The 17,818-nt window shown below is 41.1% G+C and overlaps 1 protein-coding gene across 1 annotated transcript in view; it reads left to right on the forward strand.

Moving 5' to 3' along the window:
* The window catches only part of SLC22A3 (solute carrier family 22 member 3), an 85,576-nt gene that overhangs the window by 60,247 nt on the left and 7,511 nt on the right, over positions 1-17,818 (forward strand). Inside the window, exons 6-7 of the mRNA XM_019749772.2 lie at positions 13,016-13,113; positions 13,232-13,446. Coding sequence (XP_019605331.2) covers positions 13,016-13,113; positions 13,232-13,446 — 313 coding nt within the window. The remainder of the gene's footprint in view (positions 1-13,015; positions 13,114-13,231; positions 13,447-17,818) is intronic.

Consider the following 17,818-nt stretch of genomic DNA (forward strand, 5'->3'; position numbering starts at 1 on the left):
ATAATAAAGCACAGATGCTCACAGGCGCAGTCCAGAGCTGTGGGGCTGCATGCTGAGATGCTGTGTGCCGTTCCCAGGGAAGGAGCTTGGGGGGCCACTCTCGCTGCAGGGTACGTTCTGTCTCTATAAAAGACTCACTTATAAACAAAGTTTAAATGCTATTTTTGCTTTTGCCTTTTTTCTTAAAAGTGAGAAATCCTCTTTGGATTTCTTTTGGTTAGCAAAAACAAGTGCTGATATAGGCCTTTCATTCAAATGAAGTGGCATAAAGCAAACTTTCGAAAAGTGGGAGGACAGTAGTATGTGGTTTTGATTTTTATTTGTGATATATGAGGCGATTTGCTTTCTTCACTTGCTGTAGCTTTTTCTCTCTCTTCAAAAAAATCTTTGTCTAACTAATGACTTATAGCCGACGATGCATAGAACTGAAAATTCTGTGTACTAGAACATGCCACTGTACTTGAAGACACTGGGCATTCTCTAAAATTTGATATTTTGAACTTTTCTGTTTCAGTAACGATCATTGACATTTATCAGTGCTACTGGGGAGTCCAATGACATTTTTAATTCAATCCACTCGCATCAAATTTTGGTGTTGCTCCCCCAAGTTCCAAGTTTTTAGGATGAGAGTTTTAGGACCAAGAGTACATTCTTTTTTTTCTTCCTCTTCTCCTCTTATTTTAACACCTCTCCCATTCCCCCTAAAACCCTCTCAGATTTGTTTTTTAGAAATGAAGAAATGTTCCAGCACATGACCCACAGCTGCAACCCGTTAACCTTTGTTAATATTGAGGCTGCACTTTGGTTCCCTCCTGGGACCTCTAGATAGAGGCACTTTTGCTGTTCTAGGCAGCAAGCCCAGTCGTGGAGGAAGGGGAGGGCCTCTCTCAGGCCAGACTCAGACGAATGGAATAAATACCTTCTCGACAGAATATCCTAACGACCTGGGCCCAAGGTCGTTTGGATCTGTTCTGTCCAATACAGTAGCCTCGTGCGACACTGGAGCCTTGAAATGTGACTTGTTGGAATTGAGATGTACCGTGACAGTAAACTGCACAGTGGACTCCAAAGATTTAGTGTGACATAAAGCATACAAACTATCTTATTTGTAATTTCATACAGATTACATGTTGACATACTATTTTAGATAGATTGGATTAAATGGAACACATTAAAATTAATTTTGCCTGTTTTTTACCTTCTTAAAATGTGGCTTCTAGAAAATTAAAACTGACATAGTTGGCTCACATTATGTTTTTACCGGACAGCATTAGTCTAGGTGATAGGACTTGTTTTTATAATAACTACTTTAATGAGCATCAACTACTCATGATAATTTTAATATAGCTGTTTCTTTATCATATGAGATCTTATATGGTAAATATTTTATCTACTCTTGTTTTAAAGTATATGGAGGCTTTAAAAAATGTCCCAAAGTACTATGGGTAATTTGGTGCATTCTCTTTTATGGATGACAGGTAGCACTGTTGCCACCTAGAGGCTGGCCATAGCTCTATGGTGTTAAATACTATTCCTGGGCCGACTAGTGCTGACTCTTGTCTGATGGGTTGTCCATGAGGTGGTGGGTTGGAGGCTGTGGGGACACCACAGCAGTCACTGTGTACTTCCAACCCGCCCCCATCCTCCAGCTCCCAAAGCTTATATGAAAGACCTATGAGGGTCTGACTTTGAGGGTGCCTCCTGGTCCTCCAAACCAGTGAGCCCCAACCTCAAGTAATACCGGGGGTGCCAAAAAAATGTATACACATGCCTTGTATTCATCTTTTGTTATCGGTATATATTGAGTATTACCATTTTAATGCAGTTTTTTCCTTTCTTAAAATGTGTATACAATTTTTTAGGCACTCTGTATTTTATTCATACAGACTTCTTAGAGATTAAAAACTTCTAGAAAACAGAGCCTGTGGGAAATTTATGATGACACTTCTACTGACTAAATACCAGGGTTAGATTCAAGAACAGATAAATTCCCCTTGTCATCAGTGTCTTCACCTTTCCTTGTGAAATATGGTACTGATGAAAAAAATACCCTACCTATTGAGAACAACCAGATGAAACTGAAAGGATGGCCATGCAACCACTTGACATTGTCCCCTCCCCTGCCTGTGGCACACCCTGCTAATCAGCCGCATTCTTCCCTCGTATATAAATGGTTATCGAATTGAATCTTCAAAATGATAATGAGGTGAATGTTACTGCCTTCTACTGATGAGAGAACTAAGGCTCACAGAGTTTAAATAACGTGCTGATAAAAAATGTTCTGAGTTAAATATCGTATCTCTGGCCTGACTCTGTTGGGTCGTCTTTCTTCACCAGAAACCTGTCCCCATCAGAGGAGATCTGAACACCATATTTACAACAGATTGTTATTTATAATGTCTTTCTCTTCCTTGGCAATTTAAATTAAAATGTCAGCTTGAATAAATGTTTCAGAAAGTCACCAGGAAGAATTGTAAACAGAGCTAGATTAATCAAAGAAAGATAATAAAGTACTCTTTTAACACAGGGCACATGATTGTTAATATAACCCAAAAGTCTTGGCAGAATTAAGAACATTAAAAGACAGATAGAGCAAACAGCAATCAGCTCAGTAAATAAATAAAAGGAAACTAACATGTGCAGTTCAACTCTGAGCAATACCTTTTTCCAGGAGGGACATTACTGGGCCACAAGATCCCAAGCAGACAAATGTTACCAAGAGCAATTTCCCATCTTCCTTTGCTCCATATTAAAGTGAGTACACATGGCTTAGGTGGCATAAATGTATGTTAAAATACAATGCCAAGCTAGAATCAATAGACAGTATACTGTATAGTTCCATTTACATGGTATTCTAGAAAAGCAAAACAAAAAGCAGACGAGGGGTTGGCAGAGGCTAAGGACGTGGGAAGAGGATTGACTGTAAAGAGACAGGAGGGAACTTTTTAGGGTTAAGGAAATGTTCCATATCATCATGCTGGTGGTGGTTGTATAGCTCCACACATTGGCCAAGCTCATTGACGTGTACGCTTAAAATGGCTGAATTCTATTGCATGTAAATTATATCTCGATAAAGCGAATTTAAAAGTATATATAATAACTTGATACAGCATCTCTGTTCTTTTGTATCTGATTTAGGCTAGGCAAACTTTTGTAACCCTTTGGCAATAGAAAAGAAGCACAGCTTAATTTCAAAATATAGAGATGGAAGTTGTAAGAGATTAGTAGCTGCAGCAGTCACTGCACATGAACTGCCAAAACTTTACTGGATGAATTCCATCTGAGATACAGCTTTTAGCCTCTCAAGATCTATGAACACCCAGAAAGTGGGTCATCTTTCAGAATATCTGCGTCACTGTGGAGAACATGTTAGTAAATCAAAGACCAGCTGGATTTGTTCTTAAATTGGCAAAATACTTACTGGCTTGGAAGTACTATTAATCCTCATTCACTGGACAGGCAAGATCTGTTTTATGGTCTTGGTGACCTTCGTTTGTTATCAGCACTTCATATTCTCCTGGTAGAGGATATACATCAGGCATTAAACTGGGGCTTTGGAAATGCGGCGATCATGTGACTTTAAATCTTAAAACGTTCAAATTAAGATTAATACTAAAATAAATATTTTTACAGGGTGAACTAGAATACTGAAGCGATTATTTTGTCGAATACAAAATTATTTTGCCTAAAATATTCAGTTGTTAAAGTAAAAGCATTGTTCTGGATTAAATTCTCCAGATAATTTATTACTTGTTGCTTTTGGCAACAAGTAATAGAAAACCAACTTAAACAGGCTTAGACAATAAGCACATTTCCTGGCTCATATATCTGAAATTCTAGAGTTATAGAAGTTTCTAAGTTGGCCAGACTCAGGTCTCAACAATCTCCTCAAGCCATGGTTTTCTCCCTCTTGACGCTCTGCTGATGGGGCAGCTTCATTTTTATACTGGTTCTCTCCTAGGTGTAAGATGGCTGCTAAGATCTGGTTGAGTTCACTGTTTCCTTATTAATTCCCTGAGGGAAGAGAGAGAAGATTCCTTCAGGAACCTCTGACATAAGGACAATGAAGGACTTTCCTAGAAGCCCTTTCCTCATTAGTTCAAATTGGGTCACATGCCCATTTTTCACTGGTTCAAATTGAGTCACCTGTCTATTTCTCATTGGCTCAAATTGGGTAAGATGTCCATGCCTTATTGGTTCAGAATAGGTCACTAGCATAGAGGATGGAATTACCCTTGGTAATCAGGCCTCCTCTACAACTGGAAACAGTTAGCTTTCCTGAGAGCATAAAATGATGAATTGTGTGTGTGTGTGTGTACACACACATATACGTGCATGCACAGTGCTAATTCTATTAAGAAAGAGAGAATGATACTGAGTAACAGCAAAAAAGGTACACTAGTGTCTAGTTTAAATCCATTGCTTAAATAGTGAGTTGTTTTTTCTTGTTACAAAAATAATATAGGTTTAAATTTTAATATTAAAAGAATATTTATGGCCAGAAAGAAGAAAGTGAAACCCACCATCATCCCACTACCCTGTGAGAAACATTAATGAAATTATTCAACCTTATTTTTTTGTTTAAAGATTTTATTGGGGAAGGGGATCAGGGCTTTATTGGGGAACAGTGTGTATTTCCAGGACTTTTTTCCAAGTCAAGTTGTTGTTCTTTCAATCTTAGTTGTGGAGGGTGCCATTCAGCTTCAAGTCCAGTTGTCATTGCTAGTTGCAGGGGGCACAGCCCACTATCCCTTGAGGGACTCTAGGAATTGAACCGGCAACCTTGTGGTTGAGAGCCCACTGGCCCATGTGGGAATTGAACCAGCAGCCTTCGGAGTTAGGAGCATGGAGCTCCAACTGCCTGAGCCACCGGGCCAGCCCCTCAACCTTATTTTTAAACAATAAAATAAACATTATATTCTGCATATTGTAGACACAGTATAGCATAATGGTTAGCAATACAACCTCCTCGTTAATCTACTTATTGTCTATAGGTCCTCGTTGGGTATGCTACTTAGCTTTCCTGTACCTCAACTTCTTAATGGAAATAAGAGTAGTACCTATATAAGTTCCTCCAGCACTAACCCTCTAGTTCAGAGGGCAACAATGTACAACCTGTGAGCCAGAACTGGCTTACTGCCTGTTTTTGTAAGTAAAGTTTTATTGGAACCCAGCCACAATCATCCATTTCTCTTTTGCCTATGGCTGGTTTCACACTACAGTGGCAAATTTAAGTAGTTCCTAACAGAGATGTTATAGCCCACAAAACCAAAAGTATTTAATATTTGGCTTTTTACAGATAAAGTTTGCTGACCTGTGGCTTAGATCTCTATTGTCTCATCAAAATCTAACATGTCATAATTCTGTGGTCATGTGACTTAACCAGCCTAGAGATCTGATCAGGAAAAGGTGACATCTACAGAGGTGACATGAGGGCAAGAAATGCTCACTTATTTTATCACTTAAAAACAGTTAAAAAACAGAAATAATTGAAAAATCTACAAAAGTCTTTAAATATCAAATTATCTATCTGAATTAACAAGAGATCTTGAAATATGTGATGCATGATTTCCCTTCAACTCTGAGATGCTGACATTTGGGGCCTGAATGAAAGTGAAGTTGTTCAGTCTTATCGAGTAGATAGAAGTCATAACTATTGGTATAAAATAAGAAGATTGAAGAGAAAATATAAGAAAGCCCTAATAAATTGTTGTAAATGTTGCTTTTGAAAAGAAAAAAAAAAAAAGATTTTCATCAGCTGTGTGATCAGGTGAACAGTGATACAGATATGCAGACGAGCAGACCTATCAGGGACTCCGTGGAGAGAAGAGAGTAGTCTGGGATGAGCACAGCTGGGGCCCACCCAAGTCTGAGTTGTAGAAAAGCCCTGAGTGAAAAGATACGAATTGCTGGGAGTTCTGGTCAAGATGGTGGAGTAGGTAAACACTGTGCTTACCTCCTCTCATGACAACATCAAGATTACAACTGAATTACAGAACAACCATCATTGAGAATCGCCTGAAGTCTAGCTGAACTGAAGCCCTACAACTACGGACATACAGAAGAACACACAAGAGACTGGTAGGCAGGGTGGAGATGCGGAATGGGTTGGCCTCGCACCCACATGTGACCATTAAAAATTGGGAGGCATATTTCGGCTGTGGAAGTCTTCCCCAAAGGAGTGAGGGATCTCGGCTCTACACCAGGCTCCTCACCCAGTGTTTCAGTGCAAGGGAGAGAAGTCTCCACAACTTCTGGCTATGAAAACCACCAGAGACTGTGACCAAATGAGATGGAGGGTAGCTGCACTCCCAGGAGCTTCTGTTAAAGAGCCCACACATGGACTTACTTCCTGATGGACTCACTTGCTCTGAGCTCCAGCACTGGGGCAGGAGCTTGAAAATCACCAGGGACATATGGGGAGGAACTGAATTGTCTGGCTTCAGGACGAGGGCAGGAGGGGCAGCTTTCTCCTGGATGGAGGAGTTAATGGAAACCATTTGTTTCTTTGTTGAGCCCTCTCCCCTTCTAGCATGCAGATGCAGGCGGCCGCCATATCTGAGTTTCCATCAACCTGGATAACACCATTCGTTCGGCCTACCCTGGTGATTCTGAGACCCAACCCCACTCAAATTTTGGGCACACCCAAGGCACTTCCAGTGGCTTTTCCATATGAACAGCCTGCCTTGGCTCATGCTGCAGACTTTCCTATAATCTCTCACAGTACCCAAACAAGCAGAACCTGTGTTTGGCATGTCCTATAAGTCTGGCTGAGCAGCCTGAAGCCTAGCACTAGTGACAGCTGGCCTTGGTTCATGACTTGGTCTCTTGAGGTACCTCCAAGCCCAGTGTGGGTGGTGGCCATCTGCGGATTGCTTTATGGCTCATGCCAGGTGGCCCCGGGCACAAGGCATAGGCTGCAGCTGAACTTGGCCTATCATGGGTTCCCTCCCAGGAGGCCCTCGGGCTGGCACACCCAGTGGCCAGCTTTGGACTGAGCTAGAGCATCACCTGGCTACCTCCAAGGACAACACACCCAAAGGACAGAGTGGTTAGGCAGAGCCCTGCCAAAGCAAACCCTGCTCCATAGGGTCAGCCCCTGCACAATAGCCCTTCCATTGTAGTAATGGCCAGTCCTCACAACCAATCAGCCCAAAGGTCAATCCTTCCCACTGATGTGCAAACAACAACTAAGGCTAAACTACAACAGGTGGGTGCACACAACCCAGACAAGGACACACCTGGAGAAGCTGGCTCTGGTGACCAGGGAGACAGTGCCCCTGGGCCCCACAAAGCACCTACTACATAAGGCAACTCTACTAAGACCAGGAGGCATAGCAGCCCTACCTAATAGATAGAAACAAATACAGGGAGGCAGTCAAAATGGGGAGACAAAGAAACATGTCCCAAATAAAAGCTCCAGAAAAAGAACTAAACAAAATGGAGACAATCTACCAGATGCAGAATTCAAAACACTGACTATAAAGATGCTTGGTGATCTCAGGGAGAACTTCAACAGAGAGATAGGAAACATAAAAAGGAACAAGTCAGAAATGAAGACTACAATAACTGAAATGAAGAACAGTAGAGTAGATGAAGCAGAGGATCAAATCAGTGATTAAGAAGATAAGGACACAGAAAACACCCAAACAGAACATCAAACAGAAAAAATAATCCAAAAAAATGAGGATAGTTTGAGGGGCCTCTGGGACAACATCAAGCGTACCAACATCATAGGGATTCCAGAAGGAGAAGAGAGAGAGAGAGAGCAAGGGATTGAAAACCTGTTTGAATAAATAATGATGGAAAACTTCCCTAACCTAGTGAAGGAAATAGATACACAAGCCAAAAAAGCACAGAAATGTCCAAACAAGATGAACCCAACCAGGCCCACACAAAGACACATCATAATTTAAATGGCAAAGGTTAAGACAAAGAGACAATCTTAAAAGCAGCAAGAGAAAGGCAACTGGTAACTTTTAAGGGAGCTCCCACAAGATTGTCAGCTGGTTTCTCAACAGAAACTTTGCAGGCCAGAAGGGATTGGCAGGAAATATTTAAAATGAGGAAAAGCAAGGACCTACAACCAAGATTACTCTAACCAGCAAGGCCATCATTTAGAATCGAAGGACAGAAAAAGAGCTTCCCAGATAAGAAAAAGCTAAAGACATACATCAACACCAAACTGGAATTACAAGGAATCTCAGAGGCACTTCTTTAATAAATAAATAAATACAAAATGCATACATACATACATAAATAAACAAATAAATAAACCAAATGGCAATAACTATACATCTATCACCAATTGCTTTCAATGCAAACAGATTAAATGCTACAGTCAAAAGATAGGGTGGCTGAATGGATAAGAAAGCAAGACCCTTACATATGCTACCTACAAGAGACTCACTTCAGATTAAAAGACACACACAGATTAGAAAGTAAAGGGATGGGGAAAAGAAATTTCATGAAAATGGAAACAAACTAACAAAAAAAAACACCTGTGGTACTAATACTTATACCAGACAAATTAGACTTTAGAACAAAGGCTATAACAAGTAACAAAGAAGGACCCAGTAATTCCACTTCTGGGTAATTATCCAAAGGAACCCAAAGCACTACTTCGAAGGGACGTGTATATCCATATGTTCATTGCAGCAATGTTTACAATGGCCAAGCTGTGCAGGCAGCTTGGATGTCCATCGATGGATGAATGGATAAAGAGGAGGTGGAATATATGTATATGTAAAATGGAATATTGCTTAGCCATGGAAGGGAATGGGTTCTTGCCATCTGTGGCAGCAGGGATAGAACTGGAGGGAATTGTACTGAGTGGAGTGTCAGACAGAGAAAGACAGAGGCAATGTGATTTCACTTATATGTGAAATCTAAAGAACAAAACAAACAAACAAACAAAACAGAAATAAACTCATTACAGAAAACATTTTGATGGTTGCCAGATGGGAGGGGGTTTGGGAGGTGGGTGAAAAAGGGGAAGGGACTGAGAAGCACAAACTTGTTGTTACATAGTAGTCATGAGGATGTAGGGTATAACATAAGGAATACAATAAATAATATTGTAATGACTATGTATTGTGTCAGATGGGGACTAGATCTAACGGGGTGACCGATGGGAGGGGCTTGGGGGACAGGGTGAAAAAAGTGAAGGGATTAAGAAGCACAAATTGGTAGTTACGAAATAATCATGGGCATGTAAAGTATAGAGAATATAGTCAATAATATGATAATAACTATATGTAGTGTCAGGTGGGTACTAGACTAGTCAGGGGGATCATTCCTTAAATTATATAAATGTTTAACCATTATGCTGTACACCTGAAACTAATATAAAATAATATTGAATGTTAAAAATTAAAAGGGGAGGAAGGAAGGTGAAGGGGAATAAGAGGTTCAAATTTCCAGGTATAAAAAAGTTAAGTCATGGGGGTGTAATGTACAGCATGGGGAATACAGTCAGTAATATTGTGACAGCGTGGTGTGGTGTCAGATGGTGGCTGGACTTATCATGGTGATCACTTCTTTAGGTACGTAAGTGTTGAATGAATATGGTGTACCCCTGAAACTAATATAATATTGAATAGCAATCTTAGAAATTAATTAATTAGTTAATTGCTCTGATAAGAGATACACCCATGGAAGGAAACTGCCCTCCTGTTATGAGTGGTTTTAGTCCTGAACTTAAAAATTTCCAAAAATCTCAATTATCTTAGCCAAATCTAATTTATCTAAATTATTTTAGTCAAATCTAACTTTTCCATTAAACAGTGTTTTCACTAAAGATTAGATTTTTTGGTCAAGTGTATAGCATCCTTCTTTAAAAATTTATAGACGTGACCATCAACTACAAAGAAATTTTCTAGAATAAACAGCTTTCTATGTATTTAGCAGTGAAGTGTGGGGATTCAGAACAGAGGCTCTCCATCAACTGGCTGATTTCAAATCCTGACTTGGCTGCCTTCCTGCTGTTTAATATTTAATGTCCTAAGCTGTATTTTTCTTATTTATGAAATGGGATTAATGAAAGAAAGTACAGTTGTTCCCCCTGATCTGTTCCAAAATCCCCAGTGGATGCCTAAAACCGTGGATAATACCAAACCCTATATATACTATGTTTTGTCCTATCCGTACATACTTATCATAAAGATTAATTTATGAATTAGACACATTAAGAGATTAACAATAACTAATAATAAAATAGAACAATTATAATAATATGCCGTACTAAAAGTTATGTAAATGAGCTCTCTCTGTCTCTCTCTCAAAATATCTTATTGTACCGTACTCACCTTTTCATTTAAAAGAAGCACCTTATGGCTTTTCTTTGGCATAGTCAAAGTACCAACATCACTACTCTTGCACTTTGGGGCCATTAGTAAGTAAAAAAAGGGTGATTTGAATGCAAGCACTGCAATACCGTGACAGTTGATCTGGTCACCGAGACAGCTACTAAGTGACTAACAGGCAGAGAGTGTCTACCATGTGGAGACACTGGGAAACGGACGGATTCATGTCCTGAGTGGGACAGAGTGTGACAGCAAGAGGTTTCACCACACTACTCACAATGCCACACAGTCTCATACTTATGAATTATTTTTGGAATTTTCCATTTAATATTTTCAGATTCTGGTTGATGGCAGGTATCTGTGGCAAGTGAAAGCACAGATAAGGGGGGGACTATTACACTAACTTTACAGAGTTTTGGTGACAATTAAATGAAATGATCCATGTAAAGTATTGAGCCCAGGATCTAACAAATATATGCTCCGTAGAAGTTTGCTGTTTTAATGTGGGTAATATATAGACACTATGGAAAACATTTTGATAACACCATATAATAATATATTGTCATAAATAATAACTTCCTATCTTCCACTTTTGGTATTCCTGTCTTAATTTTGAGGCAGCAAAAGTGGAAGGTAGGTAAAAAAAAAGAAATCTTTCATTGGGGTCTTAAAATTTAGAAAATTAGCTCAAGGAACATCTTAATAGGCATTGTGTTAGGTAGGGTACAGGTCAACTTGCTGCTGAAACAGAGACCCAAAAAATAAAGTGACAAAAAAAGAGAAAAGTGTTTTTCTAAACTCTAACATGCCCACCAAAAAGCCAGTAGCCTAGCACGGGGGTTGCTCTGCTCTGTGAGGCCTTCCAGAACCTGGGTTCTATTTGTCTTGTTTCTCCACCATCACCTGTGATGAGTTGTCTGGTTGAAGCTGGCTCACCAGCATCTTCTTCCATCCTCAGTAAGGGAAGACAGTAAATGCACAGCAAGCCATTTCCTTTTAAAGGATGGGATCCAGAACTTGTACGCATGGCTTCCGCTCCCACCTCATTGCTGAGGTCTTAGTAATAGGGCCACCCGTATTTGAAAGAGAGGATAAATGTGCTCAACTGAAATTCAGTGGATTCTGTTATCAAAAGGGAGAAGGAAAGAATGGATGGTGGAAACAATTAGCAGTCTTCCACGAGCATCATCGTGGAAACTACTATTTCATGGCCTCTAAGACACTATTGATTTTAAGACACATCGTCACTTTATGTACCACTAAATAAGAAAATCCGTGCTGTTTAAACTGTGACGTATTACTTTCTTATGAGCTCAGTTGTAGGACACATCCCAAATTAAGAGATATTAAAAAGTGAAAAATGTGTGTCTTGGTAAAGAAAGTGATCTAAAGACATGCATTTTGCAGCCTTTGTTTGTGTGTGTGTGTGTGTGTGTGTGTGTGTGTGTGTGTGTGTGTGTGTGTGACTTTCCCTGGAGTATGCATAGGCCAGAGATATCAAGCTTTGGTTGACCCGCTGAGTATAATGTTTGGAAAAGATGATTGACAAGTAACTATCAGTGTCAGTTTACTCAAATTCCTGTGACTACTAGTAGAGAGACTTTTGGCTCAAAGGCTTGGGGAAAATTTACCCAGATTTACACTCAACTTGGGCCAGATCTGAAACAGACAGTAGGGTCCTATCTTTCGTAGTCAGGGTTCTCACTTAATAGAAGGACAAAGACTGAGGGTGGCACTCTGAGGGAACAGACATGGCCAGCACACTTCACTTTTTGTCATCACCCAAACATTGGTTGAATATCAGCTTGTTGGCTTAGACAATACGGTTCCTGCCCTTCAAACGCTCCCATAGGGCACGTGGTGGGCAGGTGCAAGGATAGCGGTCTGGTGAGTAGAGACACAGGTTGGAGTCATCTGTTCACCCTGAGGTTAGGAAAGCCCTCCCAGGGGAGGTGAAATTGGGACTGGGGAGGCCTAAGGGCCCTCCAAGCAGAGGTTACAGAATGTCCAGCACAGGGAAATGCGAAACCGTTGTCACTCAGGGAATTGTGTCACATTGATTTTGGAAGGAGCTGTGGTTGTGGAGGGTTTATTGTTCAGCATTATTTCCTTTAGCATGTTTTATATACAGGAGGCAAACAGCAATCTTGGTTTAATTGAATTAAAAGAAAAGACCAACTTCTTGGATGGCCATAAGGCAATGAGCTGAATTTTCCTAGGTCAAAAAGATGCTAGATGGACAGAAGCAAAGTGGTACCTTTGGTGCCAGGCTTGCTCTTGAACTTACCATTGTCTTGTTTGTCAACATAAGTTTTGAGGATTTAATAGGTGAAGAAACACTTGTTTGGATCCCACCTGCTTTTGCCACTTTTATGCTTATTTTCTCCACCTTAATCAATGCACAAATGTATCTGACTTTAGAGCACACCTTTTTTCCTCGTTGGCTCAGAACAGTTTAGGACACAGTACTCCTGATATTAGCCTAGAACGAGATTCTGAGGGCAGCCACCACATCTCTGGGAATTTGATGTATTAAAAAGGCTAGAGGATCACACTTTTCCTCCGCAGGTTTGAGAGGTAATTGTGAAAGATCCGGGTCAGTTCAGTAAGATAATTCGATTCGGTAGCTTTGAATCTGGTTAATGACAAATCTGTAATATGCAGGTGTGTCTTGCTGTATATTGCTACTGAAATCTGCTTCTCTTGTATAGATCACTGTTACAGATGAGGAAGTTAGTAATCCATCCTTTTTAGATCTGGTGAGAACTCCCCAAATGAGGAAATGCACACTTATACTTATGTTTGCTTGGTAAGTTTGACTTGTGACGGATTCCAAAGCTTGTGTCAAATTTACACCGCAGCCCGCCTTCCGGTCGGGTGGAAGTCACCTCTTACTTCTTCTCCCTTGTCTTTCACTGTTGCTCCAGGTTCACCAGTGCAGTGGTCTATCAAGGACTCGTCATGCGCCTGGGGATCGTAGGAGGTAACCTTTATGTCGACTTTTTTGTCTCGGGAGTCGTGGAACTGCCAGGAGCCCTGTTGATCTTACTGACCATTGAGCGTTTTGGACGCCGCCTTCCCTTCGCAGCAAGCAATATAACGGCAGGAGTGGCGTGTCTTGTCACGGCATTCTTACCAGAAGGTAATTGTCCTCCAAGTGTGTGTGGCAGCCAAGAACTTGAAAAAGAAATTGTAAATCAAAATAATCAAGAATAAGGAAACACTTGTCCTTAGGAAATGTACCACTGCGTCAAAATCTTGATGCCAGTCACGCTTTAGGGATGTCACTCAATTTTCTGTTGAATCAGTGTAAAGACTCTGAGTAGAAGAGATCAGTTCTATAGATTTTTCTGTTTTGTCCACTTTTGGGCCCATTGATGGATGAAATAGATATTGAGTGACATCTGGCTTACAGCGATGTAGTTTACTTTTGATCACCTTTATCTGACTTACTGTTGGGATAACATCGATAGTGTTTAAGCTATTTTCTGAGCATCAGCCATTCAAAAGACACGGGGAGACACGGAGGCTACAAAGAAAGAAAGACATAGTTCTTGGCTTTAAAATATTCACAACCTAGTAAGGGACAAAGATATTTTAATACTCTCACAACTCACACTGATGAATGAAATAATAGAATTATTTACAAGATTTACAAATAGGAAAACAAACAAAAACAAAAAAATAAAATAAATAGTGTGAAGAACGATGAATGCATGGGTGTAGTCAGGAAAGGCTTCCCAGAGGTGAGAATGAGGCATGAATGAAGAAGGAAAAGAAATGGGCCAGAGAGAAGGAAGGGAAGGGTGGCAGTGATTTCTCCAGAGTGTCATTCCCGGAAATAGGAATCACCTCTGAGGTTTCAAGGACCGAATGTTCATTGTTATTGCTGGAATCTCCAGGCGAGAAGACTGAGGGATCTTCTGTCACCAGTGGTGACCGGCTCACAGGCCATGCCAGGAGCCTGTTATGGTTCCGTGAGCTTCAAGAGGAGGAGGTGGGGTGGCCTCCGTGTAGCTGCAGCAGTTTGGACACTGACAGTGAGGGAGAGAAGCGTAGAGTGTGGACTAAGATGGTGGCAGTCAGGCCTGGATGGGAGAGGGTGATTTCAGAGACGTTTCAGAGTTAAGTTGTTCAGGAATTGATGACTGGTGCACATGTGGAGGTTGCAGGTGACTCCAAATGCACAGTTAACACAACCCAGATTATCTCTGCCACAGGTCCCAGCAAGTGCTGACAGAGGGGGCCTTTCAAATTCCCAGGGAATGTGTGAATTAGCGCAAGTTAATTATTTCTGTGTTCCAGGGGATGTGGGGTGGGGGTTATGGGGACAGCTGGATTCTCTGGTAGTCCTTTGTGTCAGCACAAGACAGGGTGCCTTTTTTTTTTTTTTTTTTTTTTTGAGCATTTTCTAAGGACCAGGAAAGAATTGCTAATATTGTAGAAGCAAAAACACTCAGATACTTACAGATTAATTTATTAATTATATGAAGGTTTATGAAGTCCCAACACATCAGATAACCCCTATTTAAATAAAATTACAGTAATGCTTATCTTCAGAACAGAAGGGGAAAAAAAGATGTAAAGTTGTCGGTCGTATAGGAGTGGTTGGGAATCGACAGAACAGACTAGTCACATTTGTCTCGTTTTCCTTGAGTGTATTAGTTTCCGAGGGCTGCAGTACCAAAGTACCACAACCTGGGTGGCTTGAAATAACAGAAATGTATTCTCTCACAGTCTTGGAGGCTGGAAAGCAAGGTGTCGCAGGGCCAGGCGCTCTAAAGGCTGTGAGTGTGGCTTCCTCCCGGCCTCTTCCGGCTCCTGGTGCGTGCTGGCAGCGCTGGTTCCTTCCTGAGGTTCCGGGGCAGAATCTGGTCCACACCCCTCCTAGACCCTGGGTGCCAGTGTTGCTTGGGCCTCGCTTCAGTCTCTGCCTCCGTTTTCACATGACCTTCTTCTCTCTGTGTCTCTGTGTCTTAACTATTATCTCTCAAAGACCCTATTTCCAAATAAAGTCACATTCTGAAGTTCTTGGTGGGCATGAATTTGGGAGGACACGATTCAACCCACTACATTGAGTTAACACATTCTAAGAGTTGTGGAATCTGTATAATAGGTGTCGGTCAGTGCATGCCTATTTAGTATCTATTAGCCATCACCACTCACCCAGGAGTGGGGATAAGCCGGGAAGAAGACAGACATAATTCCTGTCCTCAGTGGTTGTGTACAATGTAAGTGGAAGGGTGACAAATCAGGAACACTGGAGATTCCACTGCTCTTTCCCTTTTACTTTGGCCCTGCATGTTGTGGGTTTAGTTTAAAAATGGAGTTCTCTAAGATGGGGTCTTCTGTTCCCATCACCTGTGGAACAGGAAATTAAGTATTCATTGCGTATGAAATTAGCAAAGTGGGGAGAAAGGTGAATGACTTAGTTTGGTCTGTCATTTTGTGATGTATACTTTACCCTGGAAGATTTTCTCTGGCTCTAGACTGCTTGGGATGATTTTAATGTGTGCTGCATTCAGCATGACCCTAGAAAGCATGCAAGACTGTACGTACGTCCAAACCAATGTTGTTGTAACTAGATGGGTGGGAACCAAGCTATTGTGTAGAGACACTTTCACCCATTGGAAAATATGGGCACCAAATAGACTTCTCTGGTCTGATCTGTTTTGTTTTGCAGATAGAACTTCCTGTTTTTAAACTTTAGTGTTGTTCTTAGCTTTGTTGAAAACTAATTGCTCTTATTTTGGACACATTTTGTGTGTATATTCTGTAGATCCGGCTGCTTTTATAGTCACATGTCCATCACGATTGGCAAGGATAGGTTGCAAATCCCTAATGCTCCCTGTGAGTGACAAATAACCCAGGTTCCTCACTGGAGTTGACGGTCCTATGTCTGCATAGCGTAGCTTGTGGACTTGGTTACGGGGGCTGCTCGGCTAACATTAGAAGGACGTTTCCTCTCAGTCACTTTTGACGTCATCAACAGGACGACAGCCCTGTGGAGAATGCCCATTGGCCTTTTAGGAATCAGGGGTGGAATTCTGTCACAGAAAACGGCTTTTCCTCCACTCCGCACACCTTTGCATTGGTCTGAAGAATAAAATTCTGGAAAAATACATAGTCTTTCTGGCTGTACCGTATCCTCATGTAAGACTTACTGCTTTTGATCCGAATTTCTGAACTCTAATCGAAGTCTGCAAAATAGAGAGCTTTCTTTATCCATCCTCATCTGCCATCTTTAATTTGAGTTTATTTAGGATGGTTACAAACCTAGCAGTTTGGGTAAGAGGGACCCTCTTTCTCTGGGTTTTCATGGCTCTGTGGAAGACAGTTTCAGCTTCAGTCCTCATTTTAAAATTGTCTTCCGGTGTTTTGCTCATTGATCAAACGGTATCTATTCCCACTCGACCATGAATTTAGCATATTACTGGGATGACCATGAGTTTTTGTGTGCATGTGTAATAGTCACATGTCATTTATACTTTCTAATAAATTGTTTTCATTTCACCCTTTAGTTGATAAACAGTGCAGTGCCTTTGGGACTTGTGTGACACATTTCACAGAATATCTCTGTCCTGGTAGAGGTGTAGTTAAATACTGGCTTCTACTGCTTGGAAGGAGTTGAGGGTCTTTCAGATTAAGGTCAGCAGATAGGATCAACCATGTGTCCTCGAGGGTGTCAACTTGACAGTGTTTTCCAAATGTTTTTCTGGTTATTTTTCTGTGAATTGTTTCTGAATTAACTAGTTGTTTATCTCTATTCACTGAGCTAGCCATGTGTTTTTCGTGTGTGTGTGTGCATGCTATAATTTGATTTGTTGGGGTTTGTTCTTTCCAGCAAACTGTCCTATCCTCAACTATAAACTTAAATTGTCATTGCAGCTGTCAGTGTGACTCACTTGTAGAGCAATCAATTGATACAGTAGAAAAAGCCTATAACGTAAGGACCTAATCTGGATAACCAACTTATTTCCACATTAGCAGTCTGAGAGGAATGGTTGGCAGCCTGGTTGGGCAGGACCCAGGGAATCTGGGCACTGGCTCTCACATTCCGTTCCCGGGCACCTGGCCCTGCACCACCTGCTCACCGAAGGAAAGGGTGGAATGCATTTCCTAGTCTCCCTCCCCGGCCTTTCTGAAAAAATGCAGACTAAATAAAACACATGTTTACAACGGTTCTGTGCCAGAGCAGATGGTGGCCCAGCGTATCAGCACACCCCTGATATTCCTCCTTCTGTGATGTAACTGTTAATATGAGAGCTGCAGGTGTTCTCATCCGGGAGAAACATCAAGTACACCAGGACGGACAGGCCCGTTTGCAATCTAAACGTCATGAACTGGGGCCTCCCAGCAGTGATCTGGATTCTTGAACCATCTTTTTCTGTGCTCGCCCTCCTAGGCAATTATTTTATATAGTGGACTTTACATTTTTTTGATTTGTTAACTATTCTTTAGTGAGAACATGCACAAATCTCCTGAGCATGATTCTCTTCTTTCAACCTCCTCAT

The sequence above is a fragment of the Rhinolophus sinicus genome, linkage group LG05 (genome assembly GCF_036562045.2).
Source record: "Rhinolophus sinicus isolate RSC01 linkage group LG05, ASM3656204v1, whole genome shotgun sequence".
Classification (NCBI taxonomy): domain Eukaryota; kingdom Metazoa; phylum Chordata; class Mammalia; order Chiroptera; family Rhinolophidae; genus Rhinolophus; species Rhinolophus sinicus.